Raw genomic sequence first — 16,721 nt, 5'->3', positions numbered from 1 at the left:
ACTCATATTTTCCAATTTCAAAACTCAATAAAAAGCTGCAGTAATCAAGACTTGTGGTAACTGGCATAAAGGTAGACATAAAGACGTCCTTCTGGATGAAGCTGGGGCTGCGAGGGCTGAGGCAAACCGCTGTGGCTGAGAGGGCCGAGCCCCTTGCACGAATTCTGTGCATCAGGCCTCTATTATCCTAATATATAAAAACCCAGGGTCCATAACGACTGAACAAAGGCTTGACCAAACATGGGAAGTCAGTCCTGGGTTGCCATGGCGACCCAGCACTGACTGCTGAGGGGGCTGCGGATCAGGCCCGGAGAGAGAGGCTGGGTCTGATCCGCAGCCTCCATGGCAGCTGTTGATCAGCCGTTGCCTCTCTCTTTCTTTCCGGGCTTCACCAGCAGCTGTGCCTGTTTTTCTCTGGGCCTCCGAGGGGGCTGCTGATCAGCCCCACCTCTGATCAGGTCCGGAGATGCTGAGTGGCATAGAAACCGACCAATCAGAACCAAATTGGCCAGCAGGGGAGAGCAGTTGGGGGCGAGATCAGGCTGGCAGGGGAGAGCAGTTGGGGGCGATCAGGCAGGCAGGCAGAGAGGTTAGGGGCGATCAGGCAGGCAGGCAGGCAGAGGGGTTAGAAGCAAGCAGGCAGAGGCAGTTAGGGGCGATAAGGCAGGCAGGCAGGTGAGCGATTAGGAGCCAGTGGTCCCAGATTGCGATTGGGCCTAAACCGGAAGTCGGACATCCCCCAAGGGGTCCCTGATTGGAGAGGGTGCAGGCTGGGCTGAGGGGGGACCCGCCCCCCATGCATGAATTTCATGAACTGAGCCACTAGTTTAATAATAATAAAGTACTGATACCGGCTGCAACGTGAATGAAACTAGAAAATATGCTAAGTTAAAGAAGCCAGACACCAAAGCACACATATTATATGATTCCATTAATATGAAATAACCAGATTAGGCAAATCCAGAAGTAGATTTGATTAGTGGTTACTAAGGGCTGGAACCAGAAGGGAATGGAAATTGACTGCTAATGGTTAGGGCATTCCCTTTGGCAGTGAAAAAAAATATTCTGGAATTAGACCGTGGTGATATCTGTACAACTTTGTGAATATACTAAAACCACCAAATTGTACACTTAAAAAATACAGCCTTTGGCCCACAGATGTTTTGTTCATCAGTAATTATAGTACTTAATTATGTGATTTCCCATCTGAAACTATCTTAATTCTGGTTTCTCCTGAAAACTGGAAGACCATCAAGACTTGCCTCCCCTACAGCAGCACCACTGGAGCTGGGTGTGGCTTTGGCTCTGACTGGGGCTCTCTGTCAGTCCCACCCAGCCTGCAGCAAGCACTCACAGGATCTGCTAGCCCCTGAGGCACCTAAGTTTGAAACCCATGGTGTAAGGTTACTGTCCATGTTTTGGACAATCAATTCTCTATTTCCAAGAATACTGGTGTGCACAGAAGATTGTGGATGTAAAACAAAACGTGAACTTTCTCAAGAAAAAACTGGTATTATCCACATGTTTCCCTCTCACTTATTTGCAGTTAAATTATATACCAATTATGAGAAGTAGTCCTGTGATTAGTAACATTCAAAGTGGGGATGGCATCTGAGCAATGGTATGCTGGTAAATTGGCTCTCTGGGGAATAAAAATAAAAAGAAGCCCTGATGTTTAGCATTTGCTGATTTCTGTGGTGTAAATACTTCCATCTCAGCCAATCTGAAGCTACCAATATTATTATTTTTTAAAAATATATTATTATTGATTTCAGAAAGGAAGGGAGAGGGAGAGAGAGATAGAAACATCAGTGATGAGAGAGAATCATTGATTGGCTGCCTCCTGCACGCCTCCAACCGGGGATCGAGCCCACAACCCAGACATGTGCCCTTGACCAGAATCGAACCTGAGACCCTTCAATCCACAGGCCGATGCTCTACCAACTGAGCCAAACCGGCTACGGCCAATATGATGTTGAACACGGGGTTGGGAAAAGACGAGTATGATGGGCTCTTGCGAGCCAGTACAGCTGGTTCCAGCACACCACTGCACCTGCACAACTTCCCCAGGGCAAGGATGCCCTTCTCAAGGCCTGCTTCATTACCTGGGCAGCAACCATGTGCTCTGCATCTTCTTTTTTGCTCGTTGCTGGGTAGAACACGATGTTGTCAATGGCTTGTATCAATTCCAACTGGACCACGCACTTGATGAGGAGGCTGGCAAACAGTTTCTGATCTATATTAGATGATAAAGATTAACCCTAATAATAATTCAGCCAGCATTGGATAAATATTTACTGGGCTCCTACTATGTGCCAGGCACGGTTCTTGATGCTGTGGCCTAACAATGAGTAAGCAAGATAAAAATCCCTGCTCCCATGGAAGAAACAGACAACAAACAAGGTATCTAAGTGTATGATAGAGATGTCAAATGATGAAGATGTACATAGGGGTGAGGATAAGGTAAAGATGGGGTCAGGATTGGTTTGCAAATTTAAGCAATGTGGTCAGGAAAGGCTTCTCTGAGAATGTAGTATTTGGCCAAAGACCAAGTCCTGAAGAAGGAGAGGAGTCAGCTATGGAAGTCGAGTATCCTCCAGTCACCTGTGGGCCACTCCTACAGAGCAGCTCAGGACTGTGCCCTAGACACAGGAGGCCACAGGTTCCTATGGTGGCCAGACGCTCCTAAGAGGTTGTATCTGGGTCTTGAAGGGTGGGGCTCATTTAAGTTCTTAGTTCTGGATTGCCCTGGAGGCAGGATTGCTTTCTGCATTTCCTACTTCTGTATCCCTCAAGAGTCGTGTACCCCTTTTGGTGGTTATCCATCTTTGACTAGTTAATAATTCTTTATGTTGAATTTTCCCTGTCCATATTATTGGTGGGGTTTCTGCCTATTAACTAGACTCTGACTAGTGTTGCAGCCATCTTTTCTTCTAAATTCCTGGGCTCAGGGGCAGCCTATGTCAGGCACTTCATAGGTGTTAATTGACTTAACTATAGTAAAATTATAGACTTCTATTCAACTTACTGTTATAGAATCAGAATATGGAAAACACTAAAGGAAGTGTTTAGTGATGGCAAATAAGGATGGGTCATCTTCAAGTTTTTGAAAGTGGCTATGAAATTATATAAGATCCCCATGAAGAATTCATTTTAATTAAAAAAGAATACAGTGGAGTTGCAATGTTGTAACTTACACCAATTCAATTATGCATCATTGACCAAAAATAAGAACAAGGAAAGAAAACAATACAAGCAGAGTAAGAGGTTCTCCTGCTGTTCTGCCCACTGAGCTGAAGCCCAGAAGGGAGGCGAGATGGGAGCCTGGGAGAAACCAACACTGCTCCTTGGAGGGACGGCGCGTCTGGAGTCCCAGGCGTCTCTCAGGGTGCAGCTGCTTTGCTGCACTGACAGTGGTTCTACACTTGCTCCCCATACACAAGCCAGCCCTTTACCTGGAGTGGATGAGGCAACAGTGCTCATGCTCTCAGGGCCGTGGGGAACTGGCTGTGCTGGTTCGTGGGAACAGTGTATCAGTCTCCAGCATGGTGCTTTGGTAATGCATTTCAAGGGGATTAGTTTTTATGCCTTCAAAAGATAATGAACACATGGCTTTGTCTGATGTGCTGTTTAGAAGCTAATGGCAATGCTAACACCTACAGCCTGGCATGTTGAGAAGTGGGTGAGTATGTCAGGAAGAAAAACAATGGGGCACATAACTTTAAAAAGAGCAGACTCACATCAGAACGGTTCTGATTTCTCAGTTAGCCGAAGTGTGCCTGAATCACAACTCTACTACATATTGCAGGGCATGCCATGGGTTTGAGTCTCAGGCCACTCAAATGTAAAACTACCACCTCAGAGGGCTAGCATAAGGATTACAGGGGGTCACACACATGAAACACACTGTTCAGTGCCTGGCTCATAGCAACTGGCAAACCTACTTTTTTTTAAAAAAAAAATGACAGACAGCAAAAAACACCAGAAGCAACACCATAAGATAAAAATTGGTAAAAGTAATTTGAAGCTAACATCCAGAAAAGGGATCTCTAGCACAAAAAGATCTCCTCCAAACCAATAAAAAAAAGAGAGCAACAACCAATACAAAATGAGCAAAGATTATGAATAGATAGTTCATAGAAAAGAAAATAGAACTGCTTCTTAAACACATTAAAAAATGGCTCAGTCTCCCTCATTATTAAAAAGCTGCAAATTAAAATGACTCCATAATATACCAAATATCACCTAGGTGTTTCCAGAGATCATGTAAACAGGTATAACCTTAACGGGCAGCAATCTGGACTTATCTGCCAAAATGGCAAATAGCACTTATCAGTTAACCCAGCAATCCAATGACTAGAAATTTGGGTCAAATGGTAACAGATAAATTCATAAACGATGCACACTAGGTGATTCACGCAGTATTGACTGTAACATAAAAATAGTGGGAATATTACAATTGTCTTTTTGTAGGGACCCAATTACACAAATAACATCTACAGACTGAAATAATATACAATTGTGTAGAAGAATGTGAAAGCTGCTTAGGTGCTGATTTTGAATAAGCTCTAAGATATATTAAGTGATAAAATAATAATGTATAGTATTCTACAATTTGCATAAAGAGGAGAGAATTGATGTAAATGTATATACAGTACCCATATGTAGTATATCTATATATCTGTAACTGTCTATGTGTACATATATATTGGTGTGTTATGGATATGCATTTCTTGCATATGAACAAATGTCTCTGGAAAGGCACATAAGAAACTCGTGGTACTGGCGGCCAGACGGGAAGGAACTGGCAGACTGAGGCACAGCGTGGAAAGGCTTATCATGTTTACCCTTTTGTGTCTTCTGAGTATCTGAACCATGTAAATGTGTTACCTATTTAAAAAAAATAAAAAATAAAAAGTGGTCTTACTTGCGTATGGTCTACCTTTCCAGCTCTCATCAGTGGGGTTAGAGAGCTGGCTCTGGCCTCTCTCAGAGGCATTTTTGTCTATGCTGCTTAGAGACTGGCGGTCCAAATCCACATCCTGAAAGTAAACCAGAGAGAAATACAACGGTCACTTTCTCTTCGTCTGTAATTCAGCACCTAAGCGGAGCGGTGCCTGTTTTAACACTGGGGCCCAACTTAAATGTAAGTGTCTTGCTCAGCTTGAAGTACAATTACATTGCATGCTTAAAGTGACACTTCTCAGAGGCTGCACAGGAGATTACGAATTTCAATGATTTCTTCCCTCGATTAAACCTTCATATTTTCTCATTCCAATTTAGAGGGCATTTCTCGACATATGATTTAACAATGAGCATGACCAAATTTTAATGAGATCAAATTAAAAAATAAACTAGTGCAATAGCTCGCCTTTTTTCCTTTTTAAATTGACTACAGAAGACAGAGTTTAATAGCTATGTATGGTGTCATGGGGATACTAGATTTATTGGGGGGATTACTTTGTAAGTTATATAAATGTCTAACCACTATGCTATATACCCGAAACTAATATTGAATATGTCAACCACAATTGAAAAAATAAAAAAGTAAAGTTATAAAATGAAAAAAACCCACCAGAAAGTTTAAATAATGGGCTTCAGAAAAAGTTGCTATATCCCAAAATGCCTTTTGAAATCTAATGTCCTTTTTGTTATTTGGGAATAGACGTTAATATTACAAACACTGCCTGGCTGGTGTGGCTGAGTGTTGACCCATGAATCAGGAGGTCACGGTTCGGTTTTTGGTCAGGGAACATGCCCGGGTTGTGGGCTCAATTGTGTGTGTGTGTGTCTTTGCGTGTGTGTGCATGCATGTGTGGTCCAGGGGGCAGCTGATTGATGATTCTCATCATTGATGTTTCTATCTCTCTCCCCTTCTTTCCTTTCTGAAATCAATATAAAAACACATTTAAAATAAATTACAAACACTTGTAAAATACTTGTAAACCAAAGTATTTTAAAGTGGGACTTGCATTAGAACTTTATGTTGCTGCACACAAAAAACAACTACTACCTGGTAGTCTGTGTATAACTTCTGTTACACAGCCAACGTATTGGTAACGTTTAGTAAGTGTCAACATGCTGCAGCTGATACTCTAGTTCAGTGATGGCGAACCTTTTGAGCTTGGCGTGTCAGCATTTTGAAAAACCCTAACTTAACTCTGGTGTCACATATAGAAATTATTTGATATTTGCAACCATAGTAAAACAAAGACTTATATTTTTGATATTTATTTTATATATTTAAATGCCATTTAACAAAGAAAAATCAACCAAAAAAATGAGTTCGCGTGTCACCTCTGACACCTGTGTCATAGGTTCGCCATCACTACTCACTCTAGTTAATGCTTGCTTAGTTGGAAAGCCAGGTATGAAAGTACGGCATATACTGAACATTCTTTTCTACACAAATGATTAATTTATTCTGAAAACAAGCAAACAAATATACAAAAAAAAACCCCCCTAAAAATTACTACTTCATTGGTGGAGAGAAAAAGCACTCTCTACTTAGGAGGATTATAAATAAAGATAATTACACGGAAGTATTTATAACAGTGAAGTATGGGAACTGACCTGTCCAACAAGGGAGAATTCATTAAATAAATTATAATAACGTGCCGCTACTGAAAAGGTTGTTCTCAGAGAATATTTAAAATATGGGAAAATGCTCACAATGTTAATACATTATGTGCCAAGTAAGCCAAATTACAAATATGTGGGTTACGTGAGTGCAGTCACACAAAGAAAAAACTAGAAATGTTTGTTTTTTATTGAGTGAGATGACCTATTTTCGTAATATTTTTCTACACTTTGGAAAAACCGTGTTAATGAACATATATCGTTTTTAGATCTTATAACGATTTTAACTCACTTCCCATCAGGAAAGCATTAACTCTTTGGGCTGCTAGATCTTTTACTATAAAAGGAGAAAAGAGAACCAAAAAGAAATCTTACCAAATGTTTTTCTGATGAGTCTTCCTCCATTCCCACAGGCCTCCACGTCAGCAAACTTGAGAAAATGCAGAAAAGGAAAATGATCACTGGAAAGGCAACGCAGAGCTCCAAGACTCCACTGCACACAAGCAAATAACGACAATCACACTGACACTTACACATGTGGGATGGTTGTTTTGAAAATATCCATCATACAACTGCACGTTTTATCCCAGACATCAGGACTGAATTTCTCTCCATTGGATATTACTAAGTTTTCTAAGCAATTTGTACCTGATCGAGCCAACTGCTCATTATCTGTAAAATAAAATAATATCTATCATTAAACTTCAATTCCTCTTTGATTCCAAACAGATTGCTGATGCTTCATGTTGTGGAGACTATGCCACTGGTGGGTTTATAGGCTTTTAATTAATGCAGCATTGCTACAGATAGCTTTAACATTTTTATAGTTCAAGTGAGGGAGAAATTATTTCTCATAGCTTTACTGCTAGGGACCGGAAGAAGGTCAACATTTTGCTACCTAATTAACTGGCTTCTTGTATGAGAAATGGTAAAAGAAGATGGGAAATATCAGAACAGTGCTTTTAAAAATGTAGTCATTCAAATTCTATTTTTCCAATTTTTGCCATATCAGTATCAACTGCTTTATCATTTATTTTAAAACTGAGTCACTTTTTAAAAAGCTTAAATTAAGCCGCATCTTACGAAGCCAAAACTATCTAATGCATCCAGATCTAATGTGCTATGTGGGTATTTTTCCTAATGCACACTAAATAAACACCTAAGTATTAAAACAAAAAATGTCCATCGATGAAGCTATTGCTCTTGACTCCCACAGTACATTTATTTTATTTTTTAAAAATATATTTTATTGTTTTTTTTACAGAGAGGAAGGGAGAGGGATAGAGAGTTAGAAACATCGATGAGTGAGAAACATTGATCAGCTGCCTCCTGCACGCCCCCCACTGGGGATGTGCCCGCAGCCAAGGTACATGCCCTTGACCGGAATCAAACCTGGGACCCTAGAGTCTGCAGGCTGACGCTCTATCCACTGAGCCAAACCAGTTAGGGCTCCCACAGTACATTTAAAAAACATTTTATTATAGAAAATTTTAAACACAGACAAAAATAGAATAGTGTAACTTACAAAAAGGTACATCTTTTAAAAATAAAAATACATCCCATCTTAAAGAAATATAAACTGACTTGGTTGAGAGATTGTTTTTATGTTCTAATTAAAATTTTAAAAATACATTTTCACCAATGAAATTAGGGGTGGGGAACATCCAGCTCGAGGGCCGCCTAAGGCTGGGAAAATCATTTGGTCTGGCCCTGCCAAGGCATTAGGGTGAGTTATTAAATGTTTGACCAAATATAGCAGTTAATTTTTAAGCTGATAATTTTGTATGGCCTGTGAATGATGTTATAAATATAAAAATGGCCCTTGGCAGAAAAAAGGTTCCCCACCCTTGAATGAAATGATACAGTGTACTCTTTGTCATTATAGCCATGCTTTTATATGTGGAAAAAATTAGTCTCTCATGAAGGATTATGTCAAGATAAATGATGCCTAGAGACATAGAATACCTTGTTTTACACACCACTGCAACTGTGCAAATATATCAGAAAGAAGAACTTCATTCAAAGCTTCATAAAACTGGGTAAATACGTCACAAATAGCATAAAGTGCATGATTACAAGTTGTTGTCATCCACTCAGATTTCTGGAAAAACAGTAAAAAGATAATATTTAAAGACCTCTCAGTCCCAGACATCACTGACAAACTATTCTAGAAAGCAATCTAGCATCGTGTATCAACAGTCCTATCAGCTCACATCCATTGGTGCAATAGCACTTCTAGGAATGAACCCAAAAGAAATAATCAAAGATTTGTGGTTGAGGTTTATGTTTATCACACTGGTATTTATACACTGTAAACACAGATACAAACTCATGTCCAGCAATGTGCGATTAAATTGAGTACATCTATCTGACAGAACATTAAACAGTCATTCAAAGTATTACTTACAAAAATTTTTAATGATTTGGAAAAAATGAATATAAGATTATGCTAAATATACCATACATCAAAAATTTAAATATTAAAAATGAGTAAATAGGCATCTTTCAAAGAAGATATAAAAATGGCCAACAGCCACAAGGGCAAGGTAGTCAACATCACTAAACATTAGGGAAATGAAAATCAAAACAACAATGAGATGTCTCCTCACAGCTGTTAGAATGGCATCCATCAAAAAGACAAGAGATAAATGCTGGGGAGGATGTGGAGAAGAGAGAACACTTGTGTACTGTTGGTGGACTGTAAATTGGTACCATCACTATGAAAAACAGTATGGAGGCTCCTAAAAATATATATATATATCTACCATATGATCCAATAAATTCTACTTCTAGATATATATCCGAAAAAACTATGTTGAAGAAATATCTAGCCCTGACTGGTTGCTCAGTGATTAGAGCGTTGGCCTATGGACTGAAGGGTACCAAGTTTGATTCCTAGTCAAGGGCACATACCTCTGTTGTGGGTTTGATCTCTGGCCCTGGTCAGGGTGCATGCAGGAGGCAACCAGTAGATGTGTCACTCTGACATCTCTCGCCTATCAAATTAATGATTAAATAAATTACAAAGAGCTGGAGTGGGTACGGGGAAGCGGTAACTCGCACGCATTGCTGGCACAAGTGTGAAGAGCTGTAAGTGTATTTGGAGGTCAACTAGATGTATCAAAAGCCTCAGTGATGTGCAAGCCCCAAACCTGGCAGTCAGACCACTTCTCCTAAAAGCAAACTGTAGCTGCAAAATGTTCATTTCATTGCTGTCTAAAGGAAAATTGGAAACAATTTTCCGTGGACTATGGAACATCCACAGATAGGAATGTTTTGCAGTCCTTAAAAACATTGTGGAGGACAAGTTGCAGTTGTAAAAAAACACACATTAAGTTAAAAAAGCAGTTCCCAGTATATGATGGGATTCCATTTTTGTTAAAAAAAGAAAAGTGTATAAAACACACACACACACACACACACAACACACACACGGCATATCTGAAGGGGTTAATAGTGGTAACGTGTGGAAGTTTTAAACTGTGGGTGCTTAAATTTTTTCTGTTTTCCAATGAAGAAAAATTTTAATGACTTTAATATAAGATTAGAAAACTGTATCTATACTATAACCAGGTCCATTCAACAACCTTATTTAATGTACATAAAAAAACAGAGGAAAACTTGCCAAAACATTAACTCTAATTTTGGAGTGATTTTAAATGATGTTTTTTATATTCCTAATATTCCATATTAAGTATATGTTTCTTTCATATCAGGGGGAGGGAGGGAATGCTGTTCCTAAAAGAAGGTAAAAAAGTTACTCTCCCATCTTAAAATCTTGAGCTAGAATGCCTTCTCCTCAGCCCTTTACCTCCAGGGGAGAAATAACAAAGATAACTAGAAACATCTCACATCTTTTTAAAAAAGGCCTAATATTTGCTAACATCATCTGACTGCAACTTCATATTAAAAACCTTTTTAAGTGTGTTTTTGAAGGGACAGAGTCACTCCACTTTTTACTGATTGTTCAGAAGTTAAGTGAACCAGTCAGGAGTCCTGCTGATCTGGCAGGTACGATGCCTCAGGGCCAAAAAGGCAGAGCGTGGTGATTAATTTCCTCTCACTCGTCCTCAGACAGGAGGGCTTCTTCTGTTAGTTGATATTGGTAGAAGAGTGCCAGGAAGGGTGCTCCCATTTTTAAAACACACCTCAAGTGGCTCAGTATTTAAGACTTCCATGCAGATGAGGACACAACCCCCAGAGGCAGACAAAGGCCAGAGAGGCTTGTCTCCCATCCCATCCCGGCTGTGCTGTAGTCATCACGTACCTCCGACTGCTGCTCCGGGAGTTTCATGTTATCAAAAATTCTGAACACGATTCTGAACAGGTCCTGCCACCAGTGCTTTTCAAAGGTGTGGCCATAGCTCTTCATGATCTCGAACATGACCGTGAGTCCTCTGCAGGAAACAAAGCCAGGAGCAGAAGAGGGAAGGGGTTGGGGGAAGAGAACAGCAGGGAAGAGAGGGGGAGAGCATGGGATCAGGTGAGCAGGTGACTGAGGCTCATTCAGAGAAGGGAGGGGCACCTCCCTGGGACACAGTTACCTTGTCCGCACATCTAGCTTGCACCTATTGATGATGCAGGAGAGCTCAAACAGAATGGGGAACCAGCCTCGGACCCAGACTCTGTCACCAGGAGCCACATTCATGTCATCGCTTGTGTATTCTTGTAGCACCTACAATGAAAGTCACCTCTCAGATATAGACTATGCAAGCAAAAGGAAGGAAGTGAAAGGGAACTACACAGGGGGAAAGGCCTCACACACGTTCTCTTCTGGAAGTATCCATTCAGCAAGGGATGCTGCAAAATCTTAGGTCTTTCTGGAATGTTAATACAGTACTTAAAGTACTACTTAAAATAATAACAGCAGCAGCTACTATTACTGAATGCTTGTTAGGGGCCAGGGACTGTGAAAGTGCTCTACATGGTTTAATAATTCTCACAATGATTCTGAGAGGCAGGGAAAAAATAATGGTCCCATTTTATAGATGAATCAACTGAGGCACTTAAGAGTTTAAGTAAACTGCCCAAGGTCATGCAGTTAAGAGCTGGCAGTCTTTCCATAGCCTGGATGTGAAGCCCCATCTCTAGGATTTCTAGCCCTCTGCTCTGTAACCACTCTTAAAGTGGCATTGTTTGTTGTAAAGGAATTTCTTTATAATCTCTTGTTATCTAACATTAGGCAATTTCTCTCTGTGCTTCAGTTAACTCCTCTGCACAATGGGGACATAACTACCCACCTCATAGGTCTGCTTTGAAGATTACATAAATCAATGCACAGTGCCTAGAATGGTGCTTGACATGTGGTAAGTGCTCAGCTGACAGTGGCTCTCATTATCATCATCATCTTAATGAGCTGTTGTGGGGGACCTAGCATGTCATCTCAGGGGCTTACAGTTCTGCAAAGAATGCTTGACAAGAGATTAGCCACCATAGTTTGTTTGTTTCCACCCAATTTCAGTGTTTTGAGATTGTCATTTAAACCAAGCAGGCCTCCTTAGATAGGTGAGACATGATAGAAAAACCCAAAATATTTCCAGGTGATTTTTCAATGTGACTTCCCAACCACGTCACAATGGCATAATGTCATTTCCTAAAAGGGAGGTTTATTTTCCTTCAAATAGAAAGGTCTAGCTTGTTCAGTTTTGCGAAAATTCAAAGCTAAAATACTATTATTGTCTACAAAATAATTTGTAGGATACCAAATAAAAGTTCAGTTGAATAAAATAATTTCATAAATACAAAATACAGAAAAGGTATAACCCCTACAATGGAAAGTTCTTTGCCAGGAGTGGGGTTTTGGCCCCACAACTCCTTCCCCTCATCGCCCATATGAGCGAGGAAAGGAGAAATGTACCCGAGGCCTCTCGGAGACGTATTTGGCACAGAAACGGATGAGCCGGATGGCTTCCATGCTGGTGTCAGGGAAAGCGGCGTTGCAGGCAAACTCCGACAAGCACTTCACAGCATCCTGAAAGGAGTCGATGGCTGCAGGGAAATGGTGCTGGAAAATAGTTGCTGGGGAGACAAAGGCACATAAAAAAGATAAGACCAGGACTTAGAAATGGGGATTAGACACACACACACACACACCCACACCCCAGAGAGGATTTCTTCTGTGAACATCTAAGAAAAGCATGTCAGTATTTCTGTAAGACAGTGCTTCTTAGTCAATTATTCAGGAATAAGTGCACCGGATACAATTTGGGCTAAACTGGTTCCTGAGCTCAAACAATGATGTAAAGACCCAAATAATCATTCATTCAATAAACATTTGAGTGTCAACTATGTGCAAAGCATGGTTATGGGCCCTGGAGGCAGAGATGATGAATCAAACTTGCTGCCTCATGGTGCTCGTGCTCCAATGGGCAAGACAGACAACAATCACCTAAGTCAATACATATATAAGATAATCTCAGGTGGGGTGAGTTCTAGATAAGGGGCAGAAGGTAAGAGGGGCTGTTTAGGCTGGTGGTCGGGAGATCTCTCCAAATAGGTCCTGAGAAGTGTCCCTAAGGAAGTGAGAGAGGGTGAGCCGTGAGAAAGCCAAGCTGCAGCAGGATGCCAAGGTGTCCATTTAACTGAGGCTGCTTTAGAATGGAGCTTGAGGAACTACATAAGACGTAAACACTGATCTGTGTTGTGCCGTTGCCCATAGTGGTTTGTCTGCCAAAAGTTGAGCCCTGAGCAAGGCTCTGGCCTAGTCTGTGATCCTGACCTCATCCCTTAATTCTCTGGTTGTTTCCTTCCTAAGACCACACCTTGTGCTACCTTGCTGAATGGAATCTTGTAAAGATAAATGTCAATGAGCTAAAGGTTAAAGGCAATTTAGAAACCTAAAGTTTTCAAAACCCTACAAATATCACATGATCTAGGAGAAATATATGCGTAGCAAGAAGTTTACAAAAAGTTAAAAAAATGAAAAAAATGAAAGGTGACCCAATGTTTTACAATTTCCACGAAGACCAAGACCAGTAAACATCTTGTTACATGATCACAGGCAGGACAGGGACTTCTGGTCAGTCTAGGGTACAGGGACATAGTGCTGGACTGCCTGGTGTGAACCCTACTCCACCACTTCCTAGCTGCGTGACCTTGGGCAAGTTGTTCTACTTTATTTTTTGATGTCTCGGTTTTCTCTTCAGTAAAATGGGGAAAACAATGGTGTAGTCACTTCTCATTAATCATGGTAGTTGGGTTCTCTAGAGTAGCTGTGAACACTGAATTAGCAATTTCTGAACTATCACTTCTAGGGGAAATTCGGGGTTAGGTTCCTACGAGCCTTGGGCTATCACATTCTCATCAACTGATCACTACATAACCTTGCTTTATGTGCATCTGTTTAAAGACACCTTATTTAATATATACTGTTGGCTCATTAACAATGAACTCACAGCCAACAAAGCACTGTAATTCATGCCTGAATGAAGTTTATGTAAAACATGTACTTTCTCCATAAGGCACAACACAGCCTTCCTGTGCTTACGGACACAGGACAGCACTTTAGCACTATGGGCAGAGCCATTTTAAATGGCAAAGTCACCAACAATAAGACAAAAATGCAAAAAACGTGGCAGTAAGTGTACTATGAAAAGGACGCTTGCATATTTACAGTAAAAGAGCTGAAACAAGAAGGCAGAGCATGACCTTCTAACCCAGCTGGGAATGTGTACCTTGGGCGACTCAAGTATTTCGCTGTTCTATGCATGTGCACGTCCACAAATAGCAACAAAAGTGCCAGGAGTATTCGTGGGGGTTATGTATAAATTTCAGCAAGCAGGTGAATTCACCAACATGGACGCTGCGAATAATGAGAGTTGACAGTATTTCCTTCACAGGGATGCTGTGCACGTGTCAAGAATGTGGCACATCATTATATCACAGTACAGCTAAACCAAGGAAGCTCTTTTCTGGGAGTAAAAGAGACAGGAAATAAGTGGTCCCTCTTCCAGACTTGTGGGTGGATGTTAAGAGGGAAGAGACACCTACTGACAATGTGGCCTGTGCTCTGGAAGGCCAGCTCCACGATGTTCCCATCGTGATCTGAGGCTGCCTGGTGGAACACGGCAAAGATGTTCTTCCAGCCCGAGCGGATGTTGGCAGCCTGGGAGTTTACCATCTGGGCAATGCAGCGGATCACCATGTCCCGGATGGTCGGAGACCTGAGGAAGAAATGGGGCAGCCATGTCACCTGTACTTTGGATAGTGGGAAGACATATAAACACAGCTTATCATGTAGAAGCAGCACTGAACACATTTTTTTTAAACCACGCAATAATCTACATTCACTTAAAAAAAAATTAGAGACAATATTTGACCAAAGCTTGGTCATGAATGTATCCTTTGGATTGATTTATGGCCAAAAGGGGGAACTGTGAATAAAAAAAAGAGATTCTATGGAAAGGAACCTCACAGGATGATTGATCATAAATTTCTAATTGGGCAGGTCACAGTGAGTAGTTATGCCCCAGGCAAGACCTGTCTGTTGTTTCTGTTCATCTAGGTTAACACACCTTTGAAATAAGAGACCACATAATCTTGATAACTATTTTGTAATCCAATCTCTGCCTTGTTTTTCCCCATCTCCATGTAATTGTCCTTATGTTTCCTTTTTAGTATCACATCCATAAAAAAGCCGCAAAACTATTATTCTCTAGAGCTTTGAGATCTTGCTCCCCAGCATATGTCGGCAGTTTGCCTCAAATAAACTCTTACACAAATATAAAAAAAAATTACAGACAACAAAAAGAAAAAATGGTAAGTAATCACTGTGGCAGACAGTTAGTTGCCTACCCAGAAGCTACCCTTCCACCTCCTTACAACAGAACTCTCACTGCAGGCAGCAACATGCCCAACATCAGAAAATGGATCATAAATGGTATAAGATAAATGGCAATCTTGTAGCATGTGCCAGGTCTTCGATTTCCCAGCCTCCCTTGCAGCTAGGGGAGCTCCATGATCTGCTCTAATTAGATGTCAGAGAAAATGTACGGCATTAGGGAGAAGAGGTTTCTGGGAAGGTTTAGCTTTTGTTTTAAAAGGAATACACATGGCAGGCTCTGCCCCCTTTTCTCTTATTTTCATTCTGAACGCAGCATGATGGCTGGAGCTAAAGCCTCAGTCCAGCAATCACAAACAACAGGCTCAAGGATGAAAGTGACCTTGTGGATGGTCAAAGAAATGGAAAGAACCTGAGTCCCTGACAACAACTGGGCTGTGACTGCCCTGTATAGAGTGTTTCTATCCCTATCCCCTAAAGTTCTTTAGAGTAATTACCAATGATTTACTGAACATTTACTTATCTATCCCACTGGAATATAAACAAGGACTTGTTTTTTAATTTTATTATGAAAAACTTCAAACATATATGTAAGTAGAGAGAATAGAGTAATGAATACTGTATACCTATCACCTAACTGCAATGATTATTGAATTAGGGCCAAAGGAAAATATAAATTTTTGACTGTTTTTAAAAATATATATATTTTATTGATTTTTTACAGAAAGGAAGGGAGAGGGATAGAGAGTTAGAAACATCGATGAGAGAGAAACATCGATCAGCTGCCTCCTGCACACCCTCTACTGGGGATGTGCCCGCAACCAAGATACATGCCCTTGACTGGAATTGAACCGAGGCCCCTTCAGTCCGCAGGCCGGCTCTATCCACTGAGCCAAACCGGTTAGGGCTGACTGCTTTATTGCGGTATGCTTGGCACTTAGAATAGTACCTAGGAGATGGCATGCCTCTTACACAGCCAAGTGAATGAATGAAAAGGGTGACTGCTTCAAAGGGCTAGTAGCTGCCCTGACCTCTTTATCACTTCCCTGGGGCACAAATGCTGAGTCACATAATCCTTGACCTTGCCGGAGGTTGCTTCAGCAGTGACTCTTTCTCTGCCTCCCCCCTACCCCCCCACCCCCACGCCTCATCAGCCTCAAAAAGATGGGTCACATATTTCTACTATTTGCAGTGGTGTAATGTGTCCTTTGGGGAATGTTACACACAGATCGCAGTGTGATTTACTTACAGACAATAGATGCGAATCAGAGTCTATTCATTTCATTTGCTTCCACCATCAAGGAAGAAAAAAATTAATTGTGTGGTTAGTGGTAGGGGGTCCTTTTAGGGGCCCGATGGGAAC

The 16,721-nt window shown here is 41.0% G+C and overlaps 1 protein-coding gene across 1 annotated transcript in view; it reads right to left on the bottom strand.

The window, feature by feature from the left end:
• ARFGEF2 (ADP ribosylation factor guanine nucleotide exchange factor 2) overlaps window positions 1–16,721 on the bottom strand; it is a 91,021-nt gene that overhangs the window by 8,451 nt on the left and 65,849 nt on the right. Inside the window, exons 28-36 of the mRNA XM_006772492.2 lie at window positions 14,569–14,741; window positions 12,437–12,597; window positions 11,124–11,254; window positions 10,847–10,976; window positions 8,545–8,680; window positions 7,113–7,251; window positions 6,955–7,009; window positions 4,928–5,042; window positions 2,106–2,236 (exon numbers count right to left, since the gene is read on the bottom strand). Coding sequence (XP_006772555.1) covers window positions 2,106–2,236; window positions 4,928–5,042; window positions 6,955–7,009; window positions 7,113–7,251; window positions 8,545–8,680; window positions 10,847–10,976; window positions 11,124–11,254; window positions 12,437–12,597; window positions 14,569–14,741 — 1,171 coding nt within the window. The remainder of the gene's footprint in view (window positions 1–2,105; window positions 2,237–4,927; window positions 5,043–6,954; window positions 7,010–7,112; window positions 7,252–8,544; window positions 8,681–10,846; window positions 10,977–11,123; window positions 11,255–12,436; window positions 12,598–14,568; window positions 14,742–16,721) is intronic.

Source organism: Myotis davidii, unplaced genomic scaffold (assembly GCF_000327345.1).
Source record: "Myotis davidii unplaced genomic scaffold, ASM32734v1 scaffold526, whole genome shotgun sequence".
Classification (NCBI taxonomy): Eukaryota; Metazoa; Chordata; class Mammalia; order Chiroptera; family Vespertilionidae; genus Myotis; species Myotis davidii.
The sequence above is the reverse complement of the archived record's forward strand: the minus strand, read 5'-3'. Positions and strand labels throughout refer to the sequence as shown.